Raw genomic sequence first — 25,407 nt, forward strand, 5'->3', positions numbered from 1 at the left:
AGACCTTGACAGGTATGTGAAGTCATGAAAGACCGTTATGAGTAGCAATACAAGCCCTATGACAAGCAAGTCCTAATACTGCATGATTCGCGATGCCTGGATCCACATAGGTAAGCTCATATGATTGCAGCATGTGTGGACCGTGCACTGTGTGGCCCCCACTTTGCCTGCCTCCCCTGTGCTGCATAGGTACCTAGGTACCTAGGTAGGTACCTAGCTCAGTAAGCTCGGTCCAAAAATTCTCATGCGAGCGAATACGCGAAAGGAAGATTTAGGAATCGAACCTTGTATGGACTGTCAGCACCGAGCATTGAACGGCGCACGACAAATCCAGCCTTTGTTTGATATCCAGATGCCAGAGAGCACCGTATATTCTCAACCCTAGCTTAATTGGCTCTCCTCGAGGAGGCTTCGAGGAAATGCAGCCCCGAGCGGGAGCTTCGATGCTTCGCGCCCCTCGTACCATCACCCGATCCTTGCAGGCGTCAGCGTGCTTGGAGTGCCAAAGAGTTGCTACACCGAATGTCCGGATACGGCAGTCGAGGGCGCTATATCATACCACGCGCAGGAAGTCCTCGGCCTGGGCGGCAGCCGTCTCGGTGGCAGGGAACATCGTCTCCAATGCAATCACACGGGCAACAAAGGGCGACATGCCCGTCGACCCCCTCAGGATCGTGGCGAAGGAGATGAAGTTCCTGACCGGCAATATCAGGAAGCTGCTAGGATCGGGCCACCCCTCCCTGGACCGGGCAGCGAAATACTACACACAGGCTGAAGGCAAGCATGTCAGGCCGCTGATCGTGCTGCTCATGTCCCGGGCAACGTCGCTCTGCCCAAAGGGGCCCCAGCGGCAACAGTCGACCCTCCAAGCCTCTGCCGGCATCGACACGTCGTTATCTCCCCTCTCGATCCTCTCAGACTTCAACCCCTCGTCTTCGTCGTCGACGACCAAACCCGACCTCGAATCCACCACCGAGCCCGACATCCTCCCAACGCAGCGGCGCCTAGCCGAGATCACCGAGCTGATCCATACGGCGTCGCTGCTGCACGACGATGTGATCGACCACAGCGTCTCGCGGCGGGGGGCGCCGTCGGCCAACCTCGAGTTCGGCAACAAGATGGCGGTGCTGGCGGGCGACTTCCTGCTTGGGCGGGCGTCGGTGGCGCTGGCGCGGCTGCGCAACGCCGAAGTCATCGAGCTGCTGGCGACCGTGATCGCCAACCTAGTCGAGGGCGAGTTCATGCAGCTCAAGAACACGGCCCGCGACGAGGCCAACCCGGTCTGGAGCGAGGACGCCCTCACGTACTACCTCCAGAAGACGTACCTCAAGACGGCGTCGCTCATCAGCAAGAGCTGCCGCGCCGCCGCCCTGCTCGGGGGCGCCGACGCCCCGAGCGTCGAGGCGGCGTACGCGTACGGGAAGAACCTTGGGCTGGCGTTCCAGCTCGTCGACGACATGCTCGACTACACGAGGAGCGGGAGGGAGCTGGGCAAGCCGGCGGGCGCGGACCTGGAGCTGGGGCTGGCGACAGCGCCGCTGCTTTTCGCGTGGAAGACGATGCCCGAGCTGGGGGCGCTGGTGGGGAGGAAGTTTGAGAGGGAGGGCGACGTGGAGAGGGTGAGTTTGAATCCTCTCCCCCTGACCGGGGAGATAATTGCTAACATTTTACTGTAGGCACGCGCTCTAGTCATGCAGAGCGATGGAATTGCGCAGACGCGGGCTCTCGCAGAGGACTATGCCGAGAAGGCCATTGCAGCAATTAGTCCGTTCCCGGATAGCGAGGCTAAGGACGGGCTGATCGAGATGGCAGTCAAGACCCTCAAACGACAGAAGTGAATGAGGGACGTCGGTGATTCCATCTAGCGGTGCGCCCACCTGCACCTGGCTCAAGCCGGGGTGCTGTCAAAATCCGGAAGAGAATAAGAGAGAGACTGATGTACGATTGCGGATAGATATGGGAATATCGTGAGAACCAATGTGTAAGTACTGGTGATCTAGACACTTTAGGGAGATGGCCCCGTGTACCAAAACAGAAGAGCTCGCATTTGGGTTTTGAATCGCATTTTCGGCGGCGCAAGAGGGGGTGGTCAAGTCAAGCAATAGACAGGCATTCCAGCTCACTACTACGAGGTGCCCCATCGTATCGTTTCTACGGGAACTGACATTGTGATCTCGGGGGGTTCATCCCCTATAAATTCTTCTACCTGGATATACCGATTCCTACAGTCATGGTTCCTCATCTTTCTCATTAGCTCACTACAGTGACTAGGAGGGAGGTCATGCCATCATCAATGGACATTATATCTCTTTGGAACTCTCTTGGGCCATCCCCATGCCGTAGCTCTTCGACTTTCCCCAAGCGACCTGGTATCCGGTCTTACGGATAGTCGTGACACCACAGTGCCAGCAGCGGGGTCTGATGAAAAGTGAACAATCAGCAAATGTACTTCGATGTGGTGGTCAGTTCATCAAGAACTTCAAGACACTTACCAATCCGGTGACCTGGCAGCAAACCTTGACGCCCGGGCAGGTGTCAATATTGGTATCACCTAGAAGGGCACACACACGCACACCCCCTTGTCAACCATGGGTCCTTCGCCAAGCGAAACAAATGCCCAGAAAACTCACAGTTCAGGCCGTTGATGTCGTTGGGGTTCAGGTTGTAGCCGTACAGCTCGGCGAGCCAGACGACCAGCTGGATGTCACCCGCGACGGTGGCGCGGCAGCACATCAGCTGGCCCTGGTTGATGGCGGCGCACTGCGGCGACGGGTGCGTGGTCCGCAGGATGGGCGGCGGCGGGCTGGCGCCGAGGGCGAGCAGGGCGTCCAGGATGGGGATCTTGGGCAGCAGGCCCGGGACGGGGTCGGCGGACACGAGGGGGAGGAGGAGAGCGAGGAGGGGGAGGAGGGGGAGGGCGAGGAAGCTGCGAATGGTGAGCATGGTGGCTGGCGATGGGGTTGGATATTGCAAAACGAAGCAAGCCGAGTCGGGCGGTTGGGCAATCCTTCGGTAGGTAGGTTGTGACAGAGTGGGATATAGGTCCGGCTTCAAGTACTAATTCGAGGCTCTACCGGGCAACTGACTACGGACGTTATGGGGTCTTGAGCGGCTGAGGTGTGGGTATGTACTATTAAATACATGTTATCGAAAGAAGCAAGTTCAGGTTGTCAAGGGCAAGTCGAGCCGAGAGGTCATCAGGTCATCATCTCTCCCCCGGCTTACACGTCGACCTTCGATATCCGAGCACGAGCTAGAGGTTCACGCCTCAGCACGACACGCCGATATCCCGTGTTTGCTACGAGTTTGGGCAGAAACGCAGTACGCAGATACGTCAATTCATTCCCCAGATAAGTGCTGGGATGCTAGCGTGCTGCTGCCATGCGGCAACTTGGGTGATGGCTTGGGCCGGGATGTGTGCCCCGGCATGTTTGTGATTGTGAGTTGTGAGTTGTGACCAAACGTAATGAGGCAATAAGCAATACGCGAGATTTCCCCAACCACCACGATCGAGAGGAGGGTGCATGGCTAAGTTGGTTGGGGCTTTCGGGACCATAGTAGCTGAGATGCGGCCAAAAGAAGCAAGGGAGGGTGACTTCGGGGGGTTGTTAGCTGGCCGCTGGATCCGCTGGATATGGCCCTTGCGTGGGAGGTTGGTTACACCTGCCCTACGGATACTACGCTGTAATCCCCGAGGAGCGCTTCCGGGCCAACACGAATGCGGCATGATGCAATGGATGCAATGGATGCAATGTCCCCGATTGTTGATTAATTATTGCTGCGATTCTGCGGACTGGGTGCCGATTGGCGAGGCTAGACCCCTTTGATCCATACCATGGAGGCCATGCCTTGGTGACTGGCGTGGAAGAAGCAAATATGATGGATCCTACGAATACTAGTAGGTACCTCGCCTGAAGGAAATTCAACGACATCTGCTCCACGATGTGCCTCCCAACGCCAGCGCCAACGCTAGACTGTGGTCCAGACCTGCAACGGTTGCCAGAAAAGGACTACGACCGAGACATCCATCGCCCTCGGTTCTCAGCCTTGGACATGAGTGTCGTCTTCTCTTTGTTTGTGGCCTGGACCTGCTCCCATATGCACTCTACCTACGTACCAACGACATCTGTCCCACGCGAATTTAATCACACGAGAAGCCCCTGATTACATCTCGAGGCTTGACATCCAACGGATGGACTTCCTGCTCGCTAGAGACTGCTGTTTGTCACGATCAATAGTTCGCCGCTTACCAAGCCCTCATACACCAGGCCGTAAGCTACCGTTGTCGTTGTCTATGTTGGTGGTGTCCAACATCCACACACCATAACCACTCACCCTGCTTCCCATTGGCAGGCAAGGGTGTAGGCTGGATCTCGGAAGCCTAGCAAACATCAATACTTCCTAACCATTTGCTCTCCTCTGGGTACGGATTTCGGCTACATCGTTGTCTGGCATCCTCATTGTAGGCGAGGTCCAAACCTTTGCCAGGAGAAAGAGCAAGTGGCTCTCAATTCCCCTTTGCCAGTTTGTCTGAGACTTGGTGTACTCCTCTTTGTTGCCCGCTTCGCCGCCATCAAATCTGATATGCAAAACCTGTCACCCATTTCGACCACCTTCGAAGGTAGCCAGTCAAACGTGGCCCAAAGCCCTCGCCATAAGAGCCTGCTACCAGTTGTCCGACCCCGCCCGCCTACCTAGGCGTGACCCGAGAACTATTACAGGAGTCTCCTTGGTCTTGAATGTACCTTGACTCTGACCACTCCCTTGAGCCTTGGTGTTTTTAGGGAGACGCCTCCCAGCAGCGTTGTTGAGCGTACACCGATTCAGGACAGCACAATGACCATCTTACGAGAGAATGCCCCAGCGGCACTGCTCGGCTTATTGTGTGTCTCTTTCGCCGTCATACCGGCAATCATCACCGTCAACCTCATTTACCGCTGGACGTCGGATGCGGCACTTCCGGCATCTCTTCCGTGGGCAGGCGTCCCTGCCAATGGTGGTAGACTCGGCCGTCTCAGGGCAAACTTGACCAGCCTGTTCCATATGAAGACCCTACTGGATGAGGGGTACAACGAGGCGAGTACATGCGCAATGTTTCTGATATCGATATAGCAGTTATTGGTTCGGGACATGGTGGCCCCGTCGCAGCAACACTGACGATTATCTAGTACTCCAAGCATGGTCAAGTATATGTACTCCCCCACCTCCTTACAGGGCCCGAAGTCGTCCTTCCGTTGTCTCAGGTTCGATGGCTTGTAGAACAGCCGGATAGCCTCCTGAACCAGACTGAGGTCAACCGCCAGTTCCTCGAGGCTGACCACACCTTCCTCCATCCAAACATTGTTCGGGAGCCCGTTCATCCTGAAGTCATCAAGCGAGAACTTACGCACAAGCTGAGTAGCTTCTCGGGTGACATCGTGGATGAACTGCAGTCGTGTCTGGAGGAGAACTGGGGCACCGACACGGAGAACTGGAGGGAAGTCGAGGTATACGATACCATGCTCGATGTCATCTCACGACTCTCCACAAGAGTCTTCGTCGGATTACCGCTTTCCCGCAACAAGGAGTTTCTCCACAGCGCACGCATGTTTGACAAGAATGTTGTATTGTCAGCCGCAGCATTGAACATCATCCCTGGGTTTCTCAAGACGTGAGCTACACTTTCCATCGATCCTGTTACCATTTGCGTCCTTCTCCCTTTGTTGTACTACCCGCCTCCTTCCACGAGGTTAACAAGACGCGCAAAAACAGATTGCTGGCTCCAATACTTACCGCGTATGATCACGCCCAATACCTCACACTGGCCAAATTCGTACTGCCTAGCATCAGCCAGCGCCTAGAACAACTCGAACAGCTCGGCAAGGAGCAGTTGCCGAGGTTTGATGGAGAGGAACATGTTAGTCATAATTGCTTGCTGTGCTCGCTCAATCTCTTCTCTTGGGGCTAACGCTGGCTTAGAATGACTATATCCAATGGGCAATTGGCCATGCTCTTGCGCATTGGGATCCTCTAGAACTTACAGCCACTGTTATCGCTCGCCGTCTCGCATGTCTTTGCTTTGCGGCAATCCAGTCCTCCGTCATAAGCATCACAAACACCCTTTTCGACATCGCCTCTTCCCCAAACTGTGCGGAGTATCTCAACACCATGCGAGATGAAGTCCTTGCAGAGTCGGGTTTAAACCCCCAAGCAATGTCGGTCACGGATGCCGAGTCGACATCAGTGGTTACTACCCCGGGGAACTCGATGGAACCCGCCCTTCCGTCGAACAGCGGCCTCACAAAATCCACTTCGTCATGGGGCAAAGCTGCCCTTGCCCGGATGGTCCACGTAGACTCGACTCTGCGCGAGAGTATGAGGCTAAATGGGTTCGTCGCTCGCGGCATCATGAAGATGGTAACCGCCCCTGGTGGCGTCACACTCCCCTGCGGCTCACACATCCCCCAGGGGACTAAGGTCGGCATCCAGGCGTACAGTGTCCACCGCGACGAGGAGCTGTTTTGGGAAGCAGAGATATACAATGCTTTCCGCTTCGTACCTGGGGCCATTGAACGAAGGACCAACCACCACGACAGCGACAGTGGGATGGGTGAAAGGGCTCGTGCGACCGGGAGCGACAACGAGGATAGCGGCGGGCACGACACGATCGGGAGTGGGGCAAGGGGCCGGGGACCACGGCAACCCCAAGCTCTGGTATCGACCAGCCCGACATTCCTGGCCTTCAGCCATGGACCTAATGCATGGTGAGTGGTCGTGTCGACCATCCCTCCACCCACGCATCAGGGGCCGGGGTGTCTGCTTCCCCGGGACTCTTCCTTTTTTTCTTCTTTTTTTCTTTTTCTTTTTGAAAGGCTAACACGTCGCCCACTTGTAGCCCTGGCCGCTTCTTCGCCGCCAACCAGCTGAAGCTGACCCTAGCTCATATCGCCCTTCACTACGAGATCGAGCCCATCACACGCCGTCCGGCGAACAAGTGGTTTGCCGGCAGTATGGCTCCACCCATGCGCGAGACTCTTAGGGTCAGGAGGAGGAGGGTGTGAGTCTGATACTCTTTTGTGGAATGTGGCTTGGGGCGTTTATGGTCTTGGAAAGTTGGGAAATACCTTGTTTGTCTGTGTGTTGTGATGTTTTAGTATTGCTCGAGTAATGTGTATTGCTCGAGTAATGTATATCTGCAGTTTCTCTCTATCTACGTGCTTATGACCGTTGAATCTTGTACCAATGGCTGCTCATGGGAGGCGTCGTGGGAGCAAGGTAGACAGCGGTAGGTCAGGCCACAGTTCCCGACTTTGCATGCCCAGGGGAATGGAGTCTGGAAGCTTCTTGGACGCTTAAATGTAGAAACGGTAGGTCGAGATGAACTTAATTGCACCACCACTAACATAATTCTTAAGCCTTCTACATGTAGAGTATTCAACATGCCGAACAAGGCATGCAGGCGGGCGCTTCCGGTAGGGTTTAGCAAGGCCCCCATACTAAAGCCGAATACAGGGGGACTAGATCACCACATAGAGATGGAAAGGGGCAAAAATGTTCGGAGGGAAGGTACATAATGAAGAGAGAAAGGGACAGAGATATATCAAAAAAAAAAAAAAAAAAAAAAAAAAAAAAAAAGAGAAAAAAAAACATACAACACCAGGGATTCGCTGGTCGTCACCGACCCAACTACTAGTCTGGCCCTCACTGGCTTATCTATGGGAGAGCGGACGGGATCCCGAGTTTTCCAGTGGGTATGGTCGTATGTGATAGCTATGTACCGTAAACGTGCTTTTATAGGGGGAGGTGAGTGTTCAACCCTCGTCTGGTCCATGGCAGATGCCCGGCGTACAGACGCCTTCCAGCTACCAGGTACACAAAACGCGGTGACAGTATTAGGGCACGAATTAGCTGGAATACCTATGTATCACGATACTGGTTGCATTTTGCTGGGTCAAAGGCAGAATACATTAGGTTCCTTACATGAAGGAACTGGTTCTTGGTAGGTAGGTACCTACCTCCCTAAGGTAACCTACCTTCCGTCCTTCCTACCTGATGGCACGTGATATCGCGAGTGTGTCGCGTCAGCACGCGACCAAAACGCGGCAAATCAAACCTTCGAGTCTTGTCAAAGATAGCAATGTTCTATATTCACTTGTCTATCTCATTCACCTATAGCTAGCTTTGTGGCAAAGAACAAAATTCACTTCCCTCGCTTCCCAGGCCCTGTTTTCCCCGGCCTACGCCAGACATGGCTCATCGCATATGCTGTTTTATGAAAGTTAGTGAAGACAAGTAGGGCCTCAGCCAGCACCTTGGACTACAACTCTCAGCCAATGGTCTTTGTGGGAAAAGGTGACTCTGGTCACCAAGCTCACCGGACCTACTCTCTGGGCTGCTGGTCCCATACCTCGCGCCTTCCACTATCCGCATTATCCACAACTACTGCGTAGCCTGCGGTGCTCTACGCGATTAAACAAAAACAACGCCAAACTTGACAAGCACAAAGACTTGAAAAGAAAATTTCATCATGGCTGCCAGACAATCCTCTAAAGGCAACTGTTCCCCCATTCCCGTTTCTCCATCCGCCTCTGGAGATACTCCCGCCGACTCCTTGAACGATCCAACTGGTAAGCAAACTAAAGACAAGATGGAATCTGTAAGGGAAAGCTAACGTAAAAATTACACAGAGCTGTCATTGTTTCTGCTTGAAGATTCATCTGCATCCACCATGCCACCTCCAAAAAAAGTCGACCCAGAGCAGGAGCCTGCTCCTCGGGACAATACGGTGCCGCAGATCCCGAAGAAGCATACCCGGACCTCTTACCACGCTGACCAGGCCAACTATGTGCGCCGGGGCAACAATGCTTGTTACTTCTTCCAGCCCAGCATTCGGTGTGGCAGCATCTCCACAGGTCTCGCCATCCTTCTCGTTGCCATCCCTGTCGTTACTATCCTTGTCGTTACCATCCTTGTGCTGCTCTTGGTTGCCGTTGTCTGGGTATAGCGCACGTCTACCCGCGCCTAAATATTAGGTAGCAAGGTTAATGCCCAAAACCTCCTTTCCCTTTTCCCCTCTACTTGGAGAGTTTGCTAAATCCCCTCGTTCCTCACCAGGCGCTGCAGAAGTCTTTCCTACTCCCAAGGATGGTTAGTTTTTATCTCCTGTACCCTCTCTCACGGTCAGTTGACTGACCTAATCAGCTCAACACTACAAAGCAGGGATGCTACAGAGCATTTGCGGTCTCTAAGATGGGTGTGGTGGAGAGATGGAGGCAGAGTGGCAGGATAATTCAGGACAAGGTCGATGATCGCAGTGGCAAATGAGTGTCTAATCCTCGTCTAGTTCTTGATATGACGAGCCCACCGGCAATCCTGGTTACCCCCAACAAAACATTGTTGCCAATGTTGTGATATGAGTCGGCTAAACTATGCATCATGCTGCCGGTTTCAGTTTTACATGGCAAGGCTGTGTGTGGCAGAATACAATCCCACCCTTAGGTGCTCGAGTGAAGCCGTCGCGGCACTGGAGGCACATCACCTCGAAATGCGAATCGGGCATGTTCCAACGTCCGCCCTTGAAAGAGTTCCTGCCTCCATAGAAGCCATGCCATTTCGCTTTTTCCTAGCTCAGTTTGCCAATGGTCAGAGAAGATGGTAAGTCTATAAACGAAAAACTAAAGGACAGTCTACATGTAGGCAGGGCAGGGGAGGGGGGTTGGCTGTGAATAATAAATATCTATTCTGTTGCTACTTGGGGAAGCTGGTAACACTGTCCAAGCAGCCCTCCTTCGCCCGCGTGAGGAAATCACCTCTAGATGCTGCTAGATCTCATACTCCATAGCGCAGCTTCCGATCTCGATGCATCACAAGAAGAGGCCACGGCAGACGCCGCCGAGACAACATCATCGTCTTTTTTCGCCTTTGGGCCCTCGGCATCCCCCGTCTCCAAACCTGGCCTTGACGCCTTGCGACCCGGGAGTGGCCCGGGAGCTTGGATTGGGGGCCCAGAGGACCTCTCCGATTCTGGCGTCCGGGGGCTCCAATCTTCGTCATCCTCGGTTTCCTCTCCACCAGCTTGGGAATTAACCGCGTCGCTCTCGTCATCACCCATCGCCCCGTCGCTCTCGTCGGCTAGGGCCAAGTTAAGTTCATACATCAGGGTCCGGTACGGTGGGAGGAAGCTGTCATGTGGGCCACGCGGACTCGGTGGCATGGAAGGGCGGAGTGGCCACTCTCTCGCGTCTGCGGCCGGATCAGGGGTCGGGGCATTCTCGGCGACGGCGTTATCCTTGGGCATGAAATTGTCCTCGTCCGGATCCGACTTGCTGGTATCGTCGTCGGCGATGGCGAAGGGCTCCTCGCCAACCTCGATAGGCTCGAGGGGAGGCAGCCCGGTCCCCGCTGGAGGCCAGTCCCCGACCAGCCACTGCAGCTCGCGCTTCAACCGCATGACTTCGCTCGCTTGACAGTGTTCGCGGTGGACGGCAAAATCGTACAGGCGGCGGGAGGCGTAGTACTTGTCGGCGTAGACATGGCATTGGTTCTTCAGGATAGCCACGCAGCCGAGCATACCCAGAGACACAAGGCCCAGGCCTATCGTGGCGATGATGAAGGCGACTTTGAAGGGGCCGTCTAGACTGCAAGCGCAGGGCTCGGAGGCAGAAGACATTGCTGTCGTTGATCTGTGAACGTGGAGTTGTTTTGAAGGCGAGAGCGAGGGCGGATATCTAGAGATCCTGGATGATGTAGAGGTGTACTAGGCTGGACAAGGTCGGAGTGATGCTGGGAAAGTCCGAGTTTCCGAGAGAGACAGTAGATGGGGGGAATCTATATACTGCGTCAGGAGTAGGCCAATGGTCCCAAATTACAAGGCCATTTTCTGTTGCCGTCTTTGTCTCTTGTGCTCAAAGGCCGAAGAGGCGGACATAATCGACTGGTCATACTGACAGACCTGGCATCCTTTGACAGCAGCATTTGATGTACCTAGTCGAAAGAGACAGGCTGTTTCTGATGGTAAAAGAGGATGAAGGAGATGTCTGGTGCAGGGGCAGATAGAGATGGTTGATCAAAGAACATGGTCTTGTAGGGAAGCGGATAATCCAGGGGAGATCCATCTTGCAACCGTACGAGACTATATTCACTGGGAGAAGCCAATCTGCATCGGTGACGTCGGGTTAGTTACTGGGAGGAGAATTTTTGCAACGGAAGAAGAGATCGCAGGGGTCTGTCTTTGGTGTAAACTTGTCATGACACTATGTGGCTGCTACAGGTGGCTTCCTCATGTAGCCAGTCAACATCCCGGCCCTGGTAGATTCTCTGAATCGTTGTAATGGCCGAATCCCAACGCCTTCGCTATGCCTGGAAAAACCAAAGAAAATTACTCCGACCACTTTAGAAATTCCAAGACTGGAAGCTTAACGGCTGGGCCTCGACCGTGCTGGCCTTGCGGTCGCGGTGCTGTCGTCTAACCCCCTGGCGCGGATCTGGCCACGGTGTCGGCCCGTGATGATCCGTCTTGTCTCGACTGTCGTCGCAGCCAGTTTGAGCTTGTTCCCTTCGCCGCTGGTCAGGTATTCGTTGAACCAGGCTTCCTCAGCACCGTCCAGTGGTAGGCTGACAAGTTCCCTGTTCCTTGCGCTGCCTGCTGTCCGGTCATCGACCACGGAGAGGATCAGCTTCTCGAATAGAAGCCGGCGAGTCGATTCCGCATGTGTACGAGAGAAGTAAAGAGCCTCCGTAACGCTTGTTCTCGCTAACGCACCGAACAGGAGGTCCAGGGCCTCCGACTTCTTGAAGACCGGCTGGGTGGTGTGGTAATATGCCAAGGGGAGGCTGTAATCATTGGCCTTCGCATGGCGGACGAGGATTATGACAATCTCATCGGCAAACTCAGGGGGGAGTGAAGGATGTGCGAGGTGCTCCAGTGCAAACTAGACGTCCCTGTTAGTGGCCGAGGAACTTCATACTACCGAAAATAGCCCAAACCTTGAACTCTTTCCGGTCCATATGCCAAAGACCCCTCATGAGGATCTGGTACTTCTTGGGCAGGCCGGATTTGATAGCAAAGTCCTCGGAAACTTGTGACCTGGAGCCGCGGACGCCATCATAATCGAGCAAGAAGTAATAGAAGACGGAGAGTTTATGATGCGCCGAGGCCTTGCTGTCGCACACTTGCTGATGAAGGCTGCGGAGACCGTTTTCGCCCTTGGGAGGGTAAGCCTTGGCTGAACATTCGGATGATTAGCAACCTCAACGAGACCTTAAATAGACAAGCAAATCTTCTTCCTTACCTTCGCCAATACCCAGGGCTTTCAATACACGGTCTATGAACAGGACTCCATCCAAGGTTTTTCGGAGCGTCTCGATTTCTTGAATGCCTCTTTGGTCATAAGGCACCGCTCCATCGGACGGGAAAACAGCATGGAGACGGTTGTAGTCGAGCATGTTAGGGAATGTGATCAGTTGGTATTTGAACCTAGGTGGTAGGGACGCTGTTCGCGATGCTGAAGGAGCTTCAATGCTTGGGTGGGAGCGTATTGAAGTGAGCACTCGTTTGGTGAATATTGCGATACCATATGGAATAAAATAGGATGTATCGTTAAACTAGGTACTGCACACCCGAATGTACATGTACCTACCAGGTGTGCTTGATGACGCGACGCGCCAAAACCCCTGTGGCTCAAATTGTGGCTTGGCTTTGTTTACAAACTTCCAAAAGTCAACAGTGGGGTATCGCGAAGCAACCAGTTCTCTCAAGATCAACGGCCTAGAATTGCAAGCCGCCATTCTACTGTTCTTGATTCTCAAACCCCATTTTCGTCGTTTCTCACTCTTGTCTTCCCATTGCGCACCATACAACTGCCATGTCCTCGACGCGACCGTCCCGCCGCGCAGCGGCAAGGAGGACCGCCGTCATCGACTCCGATGATGATATCGCCGACACGACCCAGAAGTTAGCCGACGATAGCGAGGATGACTTCAACCCTGTTGCACCGAGCAGCCCGCGCCGGCAGAGTAGGCGCAAGACCATGGAGGTCCCAGCAACCCCCAAAAGAGGGGGTCGTGCGAAGAAGAGCATTGCTCCCACTGCAGCTAGCGAGATCTTCGATCCCGACCAGACATCGATTGTGGACCAAGACGAACCCTTGAAGAAGGCATCGCCACGGAAGCGCAAGAGCGTGGCTCCAAGAGCAGCAAAGATGGCAACGCCAGAGCTCGAGGCTTCTCTTCCCACCCCGAAGCCTTCGGCGTCGCCAGAGCCTTCAGAACTCCTGCAGAGCACTCCATTGGCTGATATTACATCTTCAACGATCAACGAGCAGCGGCGGCCGATAGATGAGACACTCCTAGCGGCAGTCAAGCCGATCAGGGCGATGGACACAATCCTCGAAAAGCCCATGGACATTGTCTTGAAGTCGCGTACCACGACTATACCGATGGTCGAGGACAGGGGACCGATGCCGCGCATCGTCATCACCTACCTCATCCTGACCAACTTCAAGAGTTATGCGGGAAGGCAAGAAGTCGGACCATTCCATTCGTCTTTCTCGTCTGTTGTCGGGCCCAACGGTTCGGGGAAGTCCAACGTCATCGACTCTCTTTTGTTCGTCTTCGGCTTCCGTGCGAGCAAGATGCGGCAAGGCAAGATCTCGGCCCTTATTCACAACTCTGCGCAATATCCAGACCTGGAGTATTGTGAAGTCGCCGTGCATTTCCAGGAAGTAATGGACCTCGTGAGTTGCACCAGCTTCTGCCTGCTCGGCTCGGCTCGTCTCATATATGAATACTTCTAATACCTGGACAGCCTGGCGGTGGACACGAAGTTATTCCCGACTCCGACCTCGTCATTTCGCGGAAGGCCTTCAAGAACAACTCCAGCCAGTACTTCATCAATGGCAAAAATTCCAACTTCACCACGGTCACCACACTTCTGCGGGATCGTGGCGTCGATCTGGATCACAAGCGATTCTTGATCTTGCAGGGCGAGGTTGAATCGATCGCTCAAATGAAGGCCAAAGCAGGAAACGAGCACGAGGATGGGCTCCTTGAGTATCTCGAGGACATCATCGGTACCTCAAAATACAAGGCGCCGATTGAAGAATCAGCTGCCGAGGTTGACACCTTTAACGAAGTCTGCCTGGAGAAGAGCGGCCGGGTCCAACACGTTGAGAAGGAGAGGAATAGCCTCGAGGACAAGAAGAACAAAGCCCTCGCCTACGTGCGGGACGAGAACGAGCTAGCTATGAAGCAGGCTGCTCTGTACCAGCTGTATATTGCCGAGTGCGACGATAACCTTGCTGTCACCAAGGAGGTGATCGAGCAGATGCAGGCACAGCTTGAAACAGAGCTGGAAAACCACAACGGCAGTGAGCAGATCATCAAGAAACTCGAGAAGGCATACTCCAAAGGCAACAAGGATCTGGAGGCACAGCACAAGGAGACGCAGGGCTTGATTAAGGAGATGGCCAAGTTTGACCAAGAGCGCGTCAAGTTCGAAGAGAAACGGAAATTCCTCAACGACAAGCGGAAGAAGCTCGAGAAGACAATCGCCAATGCTGAGAACTCGGCTGCAGAGGCGGACCAGACGGTCGAGCAATGTACCGAGGAGGTCGAGTCTCGAGCCCAGGAAATTGCCGCGCTTGAAGAGCAGGTCAAGGTGGAGGAGGCTGAGCTAACCAGGATCCGGGACGGCCTCAAGGGGAAAACCCAGACATTCTCCGACAAGATTGCGGCAAAGCAGAAGTCTCTCGAGCCCTGGAAGGAGAAGATCAACCAGAAGCAGTCAGCCATAGCCGTTGCAGAGAGCGAGCTGACAATCCTGCAAGAGAAGGCAAATTCCGGCGCCGTGGCTCTTGAAGAGCTGCAGGCCAAGATCGCTGCCATAGAGGAGGGCCGTGACGCGAAGTTGGAGGAACTCAAGGGATGTCAAGCCGAGAAGGCAAGACTCGAGAGAGCAGCCAAGGAAGTTGGCGCCGAGCTGCAAAAGATTGCGCAGGACGAGCCAAAACTCCGATCGCAACTCTCCAATGCCAGGCAGAAGGCTGACGAGGCCCGATCTAGTCTGTCAGCGACCCAGACACGGGGAAATGTCCTCACTGCTCTTATGCGGATGAAGGAGTCTGGCCGTATCGATGGCTTCCACGGCAGGCTTGGGAATCTCGGAGCGATCGACCAGAAATACGACGTTGCCATCTCCACTGCCTGTGGAGCCCTTGACAACTTTGTCACAGATACCGTCGAAGCAGGCCAGCAATGCATCGAGTACCTGCGAAAGACAAACCTCGGTCGGGGTAACTTCATCTGCCTTGACAAGCTGCGGGTTCGCGATATGTCTCCCATCCAGACTCCGGAGAACGCGCCGCGCCTCTTCGATCTTGTCCAAGCCAAGGATGAAAGATTCCATCCTGCATTCTATCATGCACTCCAGGACACCATTGTGGCCAGGGACCTGGCACAGGCCAACCGCATTGCCTATGGTGCCAGGAGATGGCGAGTTGTCACGCTTGACGGCGAGTTGATCGACAAGTCCGGCACCATGTCTGGCGGTGGCTCCACGGTTAAGAGAGGGCTGATGTCGTCCAAACTGGTTGCCGACACTACCAAGGAGCAGGTGTCCAGGCTTGAGGTTGACCGTGATGCCCTTGAACAGAAGTTCCAAGAGTTCCAAGACCGTCAGCGCGAACTTGAATCTCGCCTCCGCGATCTCAAGGACCAGATTCCCGAACTCGAGACCAAGATGCAGAAGATCAACCTCGAGATAGAAAGTGCTGCCAAGAACCTGGCAGATGCCCAACGCCGCATCAAGGAGCTCGGCAAGGAGCATCAGCCGTCACAGTCGGATGACAACAGGGTTGCTGTTCTACAAAAGGAGATCGCAAAGCTGGGCAAGGAGGTCGACAAGCTTCATGGGGAGACTTCAAGCGTGGAAGAAGAGATCAAAGTGTTGCAGGACAAGATCATGGAAGTTGGTGGTGAAAAGCTTCGTGCCCAGAGAGCCAAGGTCGACTCACTGAAGGAGGAGATCTCGTCCCAGAGCGAGGAGATGTCCAATGCCGAGGTCAAGAAAGCCAAGACCGAGAAGCAGAAGATCAAGCTCGAGAAGGACTATGCGAAGGCTACCAAGGAGCTTGAGGGCGCCATTCGTGATATGGACAAGCTTGAGGAGGAGATCCAAAACCAAGGCGACACTGCCGAGTCCTACGAGACAAGGGTCGAGGAGGCCCGCGAGGCCTTGGCTGTCAAGAAGGAGGAGCTTTCGGAACTGAAAGCGGAGCTGGACGAGAAGACGGCAGAGCTCAATGCAACCCGTGCCGTCGAAATTGAGATGCGGAACAAGCTCGAGGAGAATCAGAAAGTCTTCTCCGAAAATCAGAAACGGTTGCGATACTGGGAGGACAAGCTTTCGAAACTGGTCCTCCAGAACATCGAGGACCTTGAGCAGGGCAGCAAGCCTTCAAAGAGCGAGGCCGAGGGAGAGGCTGATCCGGAAGCCCAGCTCCAAGCCGAAGCGGAGGCCGACACAAGCACCGAGGCCGACGAGACTATCAGGGGGCCGGGCCGATCCAGCCCGCTGGAGCTGCCTCGATACACCAAGGACGAGCTTGCCGACATGAGCAAGGAGGCGCTCAAGGGCGAGATTGCGGCGCTCGAGGAGAAGACACAGAACGTCAACGTCGACCTCGGCGTCTTGGCCGAGTACCGCCGCCGCGTAGAGGAGCATGCGGCTCGGTCGTCGGACCTCGCCACCACGGTAGCGCAGCGCGACGCGGCCAAGAAGCGGTGCGACGACCTGCGCCGGCTGCGGCTCGAAGGATTCATGGAAGGCTTCAGCATCATCTCGCTGCGGCTGAAGGAGATGTACCAGATGATCACCATGGGCGGCAACGCCGAGCTCGAGCTGGTCGACTCGCTGGACCCCTTCAGCGAGGGCATCCTGTTCAGCGTCATGCCGCCCAAGAAGAGCTGGAAGAACATTGGCAACCTGTCGGGCGGCGAGAAGACGCTCAGCTCGCTGGCGCTAGTGTTTGCCCTGCATCACTACAAGCCGACGCCGCTGTACGTCATGGATGAGATCGACGCCGCGTTGGACTTCAGAAATGTGAGTTATATACCATGCCCTGCGTGCTACCCCGTGCTACCGGAGGACGGATCAAACTAACGGGACGCGCTTGAAAACAGGTCTCGATTGTGGCCAGCTATATCAAGGAGCGGACCAAGAACGCGCAGTTCATCGTCATCTCCCTGCGCAACAACATGTTCGAGTTGGCGGCGCGGTTGGTCGGCGTGTACAAGGTCAACCACATGACCAAGAGCGTCACCATCGATAACAAGGATTACATTTCTCGGAGGGGCCAGCAGCAGCAGCAGCAAGGCGGCCAGGTTGCCCAGCTGCCCTTGAGATGAGGAGTCTGAGACTGTTTTCCTCCACCCTTTCATGTCTCCTGGTTTTTTTTTTTTTTTTTTTTTGGATGAGGATGGGATAGGATGAGGGTCGTTTTGGCTTCGGGGATTCCCTATCATGACTGTGATTTCCTAGCCAGGCAAGGTTCAGGAGGTAACCAACTTGTAGTAATGAATGAATCGGAACATATATGCCTCGTGATATTATCGACTTTACTTTCTCCGTTTCTAGATTTGTTCTACCGCACCAGTGAAGGTCGACCCCGGATGTCGCGCTGCAGCCATGGGATATGTCTGACATAGCGATTTTCCATCCGCTTGGGCCATGGCCAGCCGCCTCAACTTACCATCGAAGCACATACGCACCGATGCTCGTCGCTGAACCTGGGTTACCTCGAGAAGTGCGATCTAGAATACAACCACATTCCCAGCATCCACAGCATTCCCGGCGAGAAACAGTATCTAATGTACCCGGCGTTCTCCTCGCCATCGCCCATAGCCTCCTCACAAACCCCTCCACTTCTCCTTCCAGCCGCCCTTCTCGAACAGCCACAGCGCCTCGATGGCATACACCCTGGCGCCCCTGTGCCCGGCGCCCTCCTCGACGGCGGCGGCCTCCTCAAGGGTCTCGAGCACGCGGCCCTGGCGGAAGAGCCTCCAGATGGCGAAGGCGAGGTCGTCCTCGTCGCCGACGCGGCCGCCCTCGCCGGCGCCCCACTCGCCGTCGCCAAGGCGGAAGAGGATGCGGCCGAGGGTCTGGAAGGCGACGCAGCGCTGGGCGGGGACGGCGCTGCGGGCGAGGCGGGCGAGCTCGGGGACGGTGTAGCCGGCCGCCTCGGGGGCCTCGCCGTGGTGGTGCAGGCCCATGGAGGCCGGAATGGAGCGACTGAGGCGGGGCGGGAGGAGGGAGCCGCGGAAGTCGAAGCGGAGGGCCGAGACGGGGAGGGAGGACTGTGAAGGGTGGTAGGGGGAGTCGCGGTCGGCCGGGGAGTCGGTGGTCGGGATCGGGGCCATCCACGCTAGCTTGGAGGGGTCGGCTGGGAGGTTGGGGAAGAATTTGGAGTGTAGGTTCGCGAGGAAGTCTGGGTCGGACGGGTTGAGGTCCGGAACGGGGGGCGCTGAGGGGAAGTGCGTTGTCCTCGCCGATGGCACGTCTGCTGGCTTATTGGCCGCTTGAGACGGTTGTGTCGACAGCGGGAAGAGATCGCCTGGTGGTGCTGGAGGCGCGGCATCTTCGTCAAAGGTGACCTTCTTGGTGAGTTTACCGGGTGCTTCTATCTTTTGTGATTCTATAGATGGAATCTGCCCGTTCTCAGTATTATCAAGTCGTGCCTGTTTTGCCGCTGAGGTGTCTTCTACCGTGACCGTGGGGGGCTGAGGTGTGTTTGGGGCACGAGGATTGTCGAACGGAGACGAATCTCTTGGCTCGCTTATGTTGGCGCGCTTTAAGAGCATTTGCAGTATCGACGGATCTAGCTCCTTCAACAGCTCCTTCTGGGCTTCTTCAATCTCAGCTTGAGACATTGTCTCTAGCCGTGTCTGGTTTTCTCGGTCTATTCTCCTCTTATCTTCTGCGGCGAGGCCTGACTGCGACTGGTCGGTCGGTCTTGCATTTTCTTCGCTTGGTGCGGCTGACGATGAGGATCCTAATGGTTGCCTGTCATGGCTTGAGTATGTGGGTGTTGCCTCGGCTGTAGACTGCTTCTGTTGCCTCTGTTGTTTGAAGGCAGATACTCTCGCCCGTTTCTTGTGGGCCGGGAAGCCCGTCGTGCCAGAGCTGGGAGCAGGGAATGTTGGCGGCTTGACGTTGTCGACAGCCTTTTCTTTGACATCGAGGACGAGTTGAGTGGGATCCATCTTCCGCTCGGAATAAAGGGTGCGTAAAGACGTCGGGTCGGAGTTGAAGTTGTGTGAGCCTCGGAGCGCAGGGACAGTCGTTTTCAGCACTTTATTTTTGGTGGAGGATCCTGCCAGCCTGCAAAACCCCAGTCTCAACCCCTCGGTCGGGTTTAGCTACGTAATATCAAGCAAGCCACCCTTCTTCTCTGCATGACAAGCGCCGATCGCTCGCTCGGGAGGTGGGTCTCCACGGAAAAGCCTCGGATCAATCTTCCCAACTTCATTTGCTCGCCCCCTTTTTAATGAATGACACCAGCATGGATAACCTACATACGTAGGTACAGATTATGGATTGGTATGCCGTCAATCAGGTTGGGCTTCTGTCTGATTGGGTTTGTCGAGGTTAGAATTGACTGACTGACTATCCTTCCTTGCTCTGTTTTGTCTGTATATACCACAGTAGTAGATGTGCAGTCTCGGCTTTTGTTAGTGAACAGGTGTATCCTAATTTTCAAGCCGGCCAAGCATAGGTTCTTCTGGTTTTAATGAAACGCAAGCTACTGTGGTAAGGTTCAGATTCTTGAGGCAACACCCGACGGTACATACCAAGCTATGTGTACATGGTACTGATGTACAGTCAGCATCCACTGGATCTGGGTGATCTGATTAAATCGCTGCATGAGGTACGTAGGTACCTACCTACTTCATGTGGTGTCGCTGCCCCTGATGTTCGGCAGTGGGGCGCTAATCCATTTTGAGCGCGTTTAAGCTCTGGGCCGGTTCCACAGGGCGGCTTCCCTTTCGATGTCACGCAGGTGCCAGGTATAGGTACCGTATAAGCCAGTTGGGCCCGTACTGTACCTTTGCTGACTACCATGCAGTAGTGCCGAATTTACATGTTCCATTTCTGGTTCTCTTGCATCCGTGTGCTGTTCTCTTCTTTTATTACTTGCCTTGTGTTTGGTTCCCCATCCAAAGCTCGGCTCCTGCAGCCCTGCGTCTACGCAGTACGTGGTCTCTAGCTCCGGCCAGCTCCAGGATGTCATGCCCAGGTTCCAATCTGGATCTTGATGCTGCATTCCCCATCTTCGGCTGCCCATCCACATCCCATCGCCCGCACAGGTCACCGGCCACAGGCCACAGGTTTGGGCTGTGGTGTCAGTGCTGGTCACCCATGAAGCTTGTTCCCATTTCCTTTCCCTCTCTTCCCTTCGTCTTCACTCACCCCCCCTTGCTAGCCTAGCACTGCTGATTCGGGTTTTAATAACAAAAAAAAGCCGTTGACTCTATCCAGGTGGTCACGGCCCCGTTTTTCCCTTGCCCATTGCCAAAACATTTTGTAGCCATCCGCACCCCGTAGTCTCTCTCTTTTCCAGCTCCCCGCCCTCCGCCCTTTCCAAAATTTCTCCCTTTCTCTCCTCTCTTTTCACCACCCAACAACCACCAAAAGTTGTAGTGTTGAGTCTCGATTTATCCATTTCGCCCTCTACCTCCATCGACTGCATCTCTGAATTGCCATCATTTGGTGCAACTTGTCCCACTTGATCGCCTACATCTACCTGATTGCGGCTCTCTGCAATACTCGCCCCTCTTTTCTTTCTTCAATTCTTTAAATCTTGTCGCCGTCAGGCAGCTTTTTGATTGAGGATATTCGCAACTGGAGAGTTCCGCCAAGCCCCGACCACCACCACCGCGCCTCCGCCACGGTCACGTTACCTCAAATTTCTGGCCGGCTTACAGACACATCCTTGGCCACCACGACTTGGGTTAGGAACGGCTGTTCACAAATTAGCCAATTGACGAGGTTATCTGGAAATTGAAATGACAGACAACTGAAAGAACATAACCAGCTATTTCTGGAAGTTTTCCCATCCTTTTTGTAACCATTTCTGGCACACAAAGACCGGTCATGGCGGCAGAAGGAAGAGACACGGAGATGCGCAACTACAGCTCATCGCCAACATCGCTGTCGTCGCCCCCGTCGGCCCTGTCGGAGCCCGGATCTCCAACAAGACTACTCAGCCAGGGCCGCGCCAATATTGAGATGGATGAAATTGTCGTTGATCCCGGCTCCGCCAACCGATTTGGGGTAACCAGCCAGCAACGACCCCCTGCACCTCCCGGAGTTCAATTGACTGCAGCTGGCCTTCCCCGCAAAAAGCCTGGCCGGAAGCCGGGCAGCACTGTCAAACCCAAAGCAGCAACTGATACCAGCTCGACAAACACTGAACCCAAACAGCGCCGCCCGAGGAAGCCACGGGATCCCAACGCACCTCCCATTCAAAGGAAGCGAAAGGCTGCAGCAATTGCTGCCGAAAATGCAGAGGAACCTATGCAGATCGACTCTGATTCACGTACTGGTCCGGTTCAAAGCCGCCAGCCCAGAATCACTGAGTTGACGTCTATGAGGATGGCGCTGGATGAGCCCCCTGCAGCCCAGAACCCACCCAAGCGTGAAGCTCCTCCCAAGTCCATGATGAGCATTCTTAATGACGAGCCCGCCCCCCGACCACAGCCTCCAGCGCCTGTCACCACCACCACCAGGCAGATATTCGACCCCGTCAGAGGTAATTACGATCCTGTTCGCGAAACCATGGTTGCTCGCGACCCTTATGGCACGGGCGTGCTGGGATCACCTCGTGCACCCTCCCAAGTGGTCAACCGGGCGAGTGCATCGCCGTCGATCGCCAGCCTCGTTGACCCCCCTTCTACCAACACCATGTCTCCTAGGCCGTCTCACCAGTCGTACAGCAATAGTGCGGCTAGCCCATCTCGCTTCCATGAGTCGACGTCGCTGCCGCCGTCTCCGCCTCATCCTAGTCGGAGCAACACCCAAGCCCCTGCCAAACCTCCCACCACCGATATCAAGCGTCCGCCTCCACCTCCGCCTGCGTCAGCCCAAACCAAGCCGGAGCCCCCGAAGAACACCTTCACCTCCATGACCTCCATACCTTCTGCGGTTACCTTGGCGGCAAATGCTGCGCCAGCTCCGGCCCAGAGCAGGAAAGTCGCCGCTGTCGCCCAGCAGGACCGGGAGAAACACCAGAAATCAAGCACGGCATCATCTTCGCCCAACAGCAGCGGGCCCAAGGACACCCTTCCTGCCGTTTCCGCGGGCTCAGGCCGGTCTATCCTGGATTTCGGCAAGGCCAATCCCGGCGAGGAACTTCAGGCACCAAGCATTGTACTCCATATCCCGCTCAACGGCGAGACCAACAAGTATGTCAACTTCATGCGGATGGCCGAGGAACGGTACGGTTGGGATGCTCTTCATCCCCGGCTTGCCGCACACCGCGAGCGCAAGGCGCGCATCGCGGCGGCGAGCGCGGCCCTCGAAAAGAACGGCAGCGGGCGAGAATCAGGCGACGAGATGTCAGTCGACCTGCAGTCCGATGGAGAAGGCAGCAACGCAGAGATGGGTGGCATGGGCAACGGCGCAGGTGGGACCAGTGGGCCCGACGGTGCCCCTGCGAAGCCGGCGCGGAAGAAGCGCAACTTCAAGGAAGATGAGTACGACAAGGCCGACGATTTCGTTGACGATTCCGAGCTCTTGTGGGAGCAGCAGGCGGCTGCCAGCCGAGACGGCTTTTTCGTCTACAGCGGACCACTCATCCCGGAGGTCGAGAAACCTGTCGCTGGGTATGTCTATTTCCCTCTTACCTGTTTCCTTTTTGTTTTGCCTCGGGAACCCGCCGCATACTAACTCTACTGCAGCAGCGAGGCTCCGCCAAAACGTGGCCGGGGCGGACGCGGAAGTCGTGGAGGTGCGAGAGGTGGCGCCACAGCTCGAGGCGAGGGTACGGGTCGCGGCCGCGGTGGTGGTCCGGGATCCCGCGGAGGCGCCGTCGCTCGCAAGCCCCGTATCACAAAGCTCGAGAAGGAGCAGCGAGATCGCGAGAAAGCCGAACGGGAGAAGCTCGCGCAAGCAGCCTCCAAGTCTGGCGCTGGTTCCGGGACACACCCCTTGCTTCAGGTCGGTGCCAGTGCTGATCAGAGCAATGCCGCCGGGGTCGCTGGCTAATCGGCGCCGTCCATCTATTGCCGAATCATCCTCTCGCCACTACTTAACCCTAGCGATTTCCTTTCTGTCTGGGCATAGTAACGCCCCTGGTAATGTCTCACGGGTTCTTCCCAGACGCTGGGCTTAGCGGCGTTCAACTACCCTGTACTTTGCTTTTGGCTCTGCAATTCTGGCGGCACGCATAGCGGAGTTTGGTGTTGATTTTAGGGGCACTCACTTAGAACACCGGTGGGCCGTCACGGTGACGGTTGGTTGGACGGATAAGGAGGCGCTAAGGCAGTTTGCTATTTTCTTGATGGCCAAAGGTGTTGTGATACCAGATACCACTCAAGACGGATTCGAAACAGAGAAACGGGCTCTTAAGTTCACTGAGGCCTGTATGCCTTGGGATATGGCCCTTTTTGCTTGGCAGAAGCACTGAGACAAGCTCGCCAGGCGTTCCTGTATACTTAGGATTAAGTGGTAGAAGACATCGGAAAGAACAATTGCTCATCCATGAAGGTCTTCGCGGCTGCTTAGTGAAAGAAGTGTTGACGCGTTCCACCTCGCCTCCTCCCCGGGCCCACACCCAATATCCCATACAAAGCTAAGGTGATTTTGACTTTACTGTGCCCTTGTTGCTTCCCAATGTATCCCTGCAGCGCGCCCTCGATTTGGTATATCAAGGTTGGAAGCTTATACTTAGTTTGCCAACAGTGCCAATCCATGAGGATGGGGGTACGGCATTCTTGTAAGCTCAGGAGCTTTGCCCGGTTCTTGAATCTACCTAGTCCTCCAACATGTGCTCTATTTAATCGACGCTGATACTTTAGGAGCACCGGGCTTCTTCTCTCCCTAGGATCTTCGACGGATTTGATGAACACAACTTGAGAGGCCCTGTTGCCATATCTTCATCCTCAATACCCACCAAATTTATTGTCACCGCCCTAAAGTGTCTTCTATACACACTTTGGCCTCGGAGAATGCCGTCCCCTGAGGTTATTTTGCTCCGCCTTCACGGTCTCATTCCGTCTGGCAAATATTCAGGGCTCACGACATTCAAGGGCCTAGGACAGGAGCACACAATGGTCTGGGCCTTAATCGACGCCCTGCCTGGGTTGGTATTCACCCTCGTTGTGTGCGCTGGGCTCTGGGCAGGTCACAGCGTGATGCATTACCTCCTTCAAAGTCGCTGCCCGTGCTTGAACCACCACATCTTTCGCTGAGATTGCTGGGATCGCTGGGCCAAGGTTTGGGCCAGCGTTTGGGACAGGTTTTACACCACCCTGGCCGCAAGGGTCGGAAACCCCGTTCGCTGGGACAGAATATACGCCGCCTTCACCGCAGGGATCGAGAACTCCGTTCGCTCCATAGCCGCCAAGCGTCGGAAGGTCCGACTTGCGTGGACCCGCCTCGGCGATCTGTGGGGCGGATCCGACCCGCCGTCTTGCCCGCCCATCATGAGTCTCCCCGCGGAGCTCCGGCTTAAGATCTGGGGATTCGCCTTCGACCAGTGCCCCGAGAACCGGGCCCTCCTGCTGAGGGTGTGCATTCCCGGATCGCACGACGCCAACTGCGCCCCAAGCACCGAGATATACAACCTCCGCCGACGGTGGGCAACCCCCCTGCTTGGTGTCAGCTACGAGACGAGGGAGTTCGCGATGAGCCGCTACTCGACGGCGTCGCTCACATCTCGGCACTGCTTCCGACCCGTCAGCGCGACGGGCCAGGTCGCGCCCGACCCCGGCGCCCGAGACGTCCTGATCCTCCGCGACAGGGACGTGGCGGTCCTCCCGCCGCACACGTGCCAGGCGGCCCAGGCCACGGCGCGCAGGTGGTGCCCGAAGGTCCAGGGCGTGCTGGACGCGTACCACAAGGCCGGCGCCTGCACCCTCCCGGCGGCCCTGGTGTCGCTCAAGACGGCACTGTGCATGCGCTCCGACGACAGGCTGGGCCGCGGGCTGGGTCTGTACCACCCGGTCCGCGCCGGACCAGCAGATGCGCCGCCGCCACCTACCGAGAGGAGGAGGGCCGCTGCTGCACTGGGACCTGGCTCCGAGTACTGCGGATCTGCGCCGCCCGGTTGTCGGGGTTGCACGAGGCCGAGGCTGCGCCTGTTCGTCGCGCTGGCGGCGGAGGAGACGCTTGCGGGCACGGCGAGGACGGGGATGCCGCTGTGAAGGGACCAC

General features: G+C 55.7%; 10 protein-coding genes across 10 annotated transcripts; 5 read left to right on the forward strand and 5 right to left on the reverse strand.

The window, feature by feature from the left end:
• Positions 1-236: 236 nt before the first annotated feature.
• QBC33DRAFT_537929 (mitochondrial putative hexaprenyl pyrophosphate synthase) lies at positions 237-2,236 on the forward strand. Its single transcript, XM_060427835.1, has 2 exons — positions 237-1,619; positions 1,677-2,236. The coding sequence occupies exons 1-2, from the start codon at positions 420-422 to the stop codon at positions 1,836-1,838; spliced, it is 1,362 nt and encodes a 453-aa protein (XP_060283509.1). The 5' UTR covers positions 237-419; the 3' UTR covers positions 1,839-2,236.
• A 24-nt stretch (positions 2,237-2,260) lies between these two features.
• On the reverse strand, positions 2,261-3,138 carry QBC33DRAFT_64815 (uncharacterized protein). The gene is made up of 3 exons (XM_060432950.1): positions 2,631-3,138; positions 2,493-2,551; positions 2,261-2,418 (listed from the first exon to the last, which is right to left on the reverse strand). Exons 1-3 carry the CDS (start codon positions 2,941-2,943, stop codon positions 2,380-2,382), a joined length of 411 nt encoding a protein of 136 aa, XP_060283510.1. The 5' UTR covers positions 2,944-3,138; the 3' UTR covers positions 2,261-2,379.
• Positions 3,139-4,500: 1,362 nt separating this feature from the next.
• On the forward strand, positions 4,501-7,115 carry QBC33DRAFT_64904 (cytochrome P450). Its single transcript, XM_060432951.1, has 5 exons — positions 4,501-5,076; positions 5,169-5,650; positions 5,752-5,896; positions 5,959-6,743; positions 6,875-7,115. Exons 1-5 carry the CDS (start codon positions 4,837-4,839, stop codon positions 7,038-7,040), a joined length of 1,818 nt encoding a protein of 605 aa, XP_060283511.1. The 5' UTR covers positions 4,501-4,836; the 3' UTR covers positions 7,041-7,115.
• Positions 7,116-8,506: 1,391 nt separating this feature from the next.
• On the forward strand, positions 8,507-8,983 carry QBC33DRAFT_558790 (uncharacterized protein; the record flags this gene model as incomplete). The annotated part of the gene is made up of 2 exons (XM_060429910.1): positions 8,507-8,606; positions 8,667-8,983. 2 exons carry the CDS (start codon positions 8,507-8,509, stop codon positions 8,981-8,983), a joined length of 417 nt encoding a protein of 138 aa, XP_060283512.1.
• Positions 8,984-9,713: 730 nt separating this feature from the next.
• Positions 9,714-10,842, reverse strand: QBC33DRAFT_65073 (uncharacterized protein). The gene has a single exon (XM_060432952.1). It carries the CDS (start codon positions 10,646-10,648, stop codon positions 9,791-9,793), a length of 858 nt encoding a protein of 285 aa, XP_060283513.1. The 5' UTR covers positions 10,649-10,842; the 3' UTR covers positions 9,714-9,790.
• Positions 10,843-11,351: 509 nt separating this feature from the next.
• On the reverse strand, positions 11,352-12,507 carry QBC33DRAFT_65077 (nuclear pore complex assembly-domain-containing protein). The gene is made up of 3 exons (XM_060432953.1): positions 12,270-12,507; positions 11,965-12,203; positions 11,352-11,909 (listed from the first exon to the last, which is right to left on the reverse strand). The coding sequence occupies exons 1-3, from the start codon at positions 12,421-12,423 to the stop codon at positions 11,394-11,396; spliced, it is 909 nt and encodes a 302-aa protein (XP_060283514.1). The 5' UTR covers positions 12,424-12,507; the 3' UTR covers positions 11,352-11,393.
• A 27-nt stretch (positions 12,508-12,534) lies between these two features.
• QBC33DRAFT_491553 (nuclear condensin complex subunit Smc4) lies at positions 12,535-17,581 on the forward strand. The gene is made up of 3 exons (XM_060425473.1): positions 12,535-13,712; positions 13,784-17,077; positions 17,158-17,581. The coding sequence occupies exons 1-3, from the start codon at positions 12,843-12,845 to the stop codon at positions 17,380-17,382; spliced, it is 4,389 nt and encodes a 1,462-aa protein (XP_060283515.1). The 5' UTR covers positions 12,535-12,842; the 3' UTR covers positions 17,383-17,581.
• On the reverse strand, positions 17,476-19,378 carry QBC33DRAFT_537944 (RPAP1-like protein). Its single transcript, XM_060427836.1, has one exon. The coding sequence runs from the start codon at positions 19,234-19,236 to the stop codon at positions 17,884-17,886; it is 1,353 nt and encodes a 450-aa protein (XP_060283516.1). The 5' UTR covers positions 19,237-19,378; the 3' UTR covers positions 17,476-17,883.
• Positions 19,379-20,925: 1,547 nt separating this feature from the next.
• Positions 20,926-23,375, forward strand: QBC33DRAFT_65123 (HPC2-domain-containing protein). The gene is made up of 2 exons (XM_060432954.1): positions 20,926-22,857; positions 22,933-23,375. Exons 1-2 carry the CDS (start codon positions 21,128-21,130, stop codon positions 23,237-23,239), a joined length of 2,037 nt encoding a protein of 678 aa, XP_060283517.1. The 5' UTR covers positions 20,926-21,127; the 3' UTR covers positions 23,240-23,375.
• Positions 23,376-24,067: 692 nt separating this feature from the next.
• QBC33DRAFT_586414 (uncharacterized protein) lies at positions 24,068-25,398 on the reverse strand (the record flags this gene model as incomplete). The annotated part of the gene is made up of 1 exon (XM_060431473.1): positions 24,068-25,398. A coding segment is annotated over one exon (1,083 nt), but the record flags the coding sequence as incomplete, so codon positions are not given.
• Between the last annotated feature and the right edge of the window lie 9 nt (positions 25,399-25,407).

This window comes from Phialemonium atrogriseum, assembly GCF_030411735.1.
Source record: "Phialemonium atrogriseum strain 8032-3 unplaced genomic scaffold QBC33scaffold_12, whole genome shotgun sequence".
Lineage (NCBI taxonomy): Eukaryota > Fungi > Ascomycota > Sordariomycetes > Cephalothecales > Cephalothecaceae > Phialemonium > Phialemonium atrogriseum.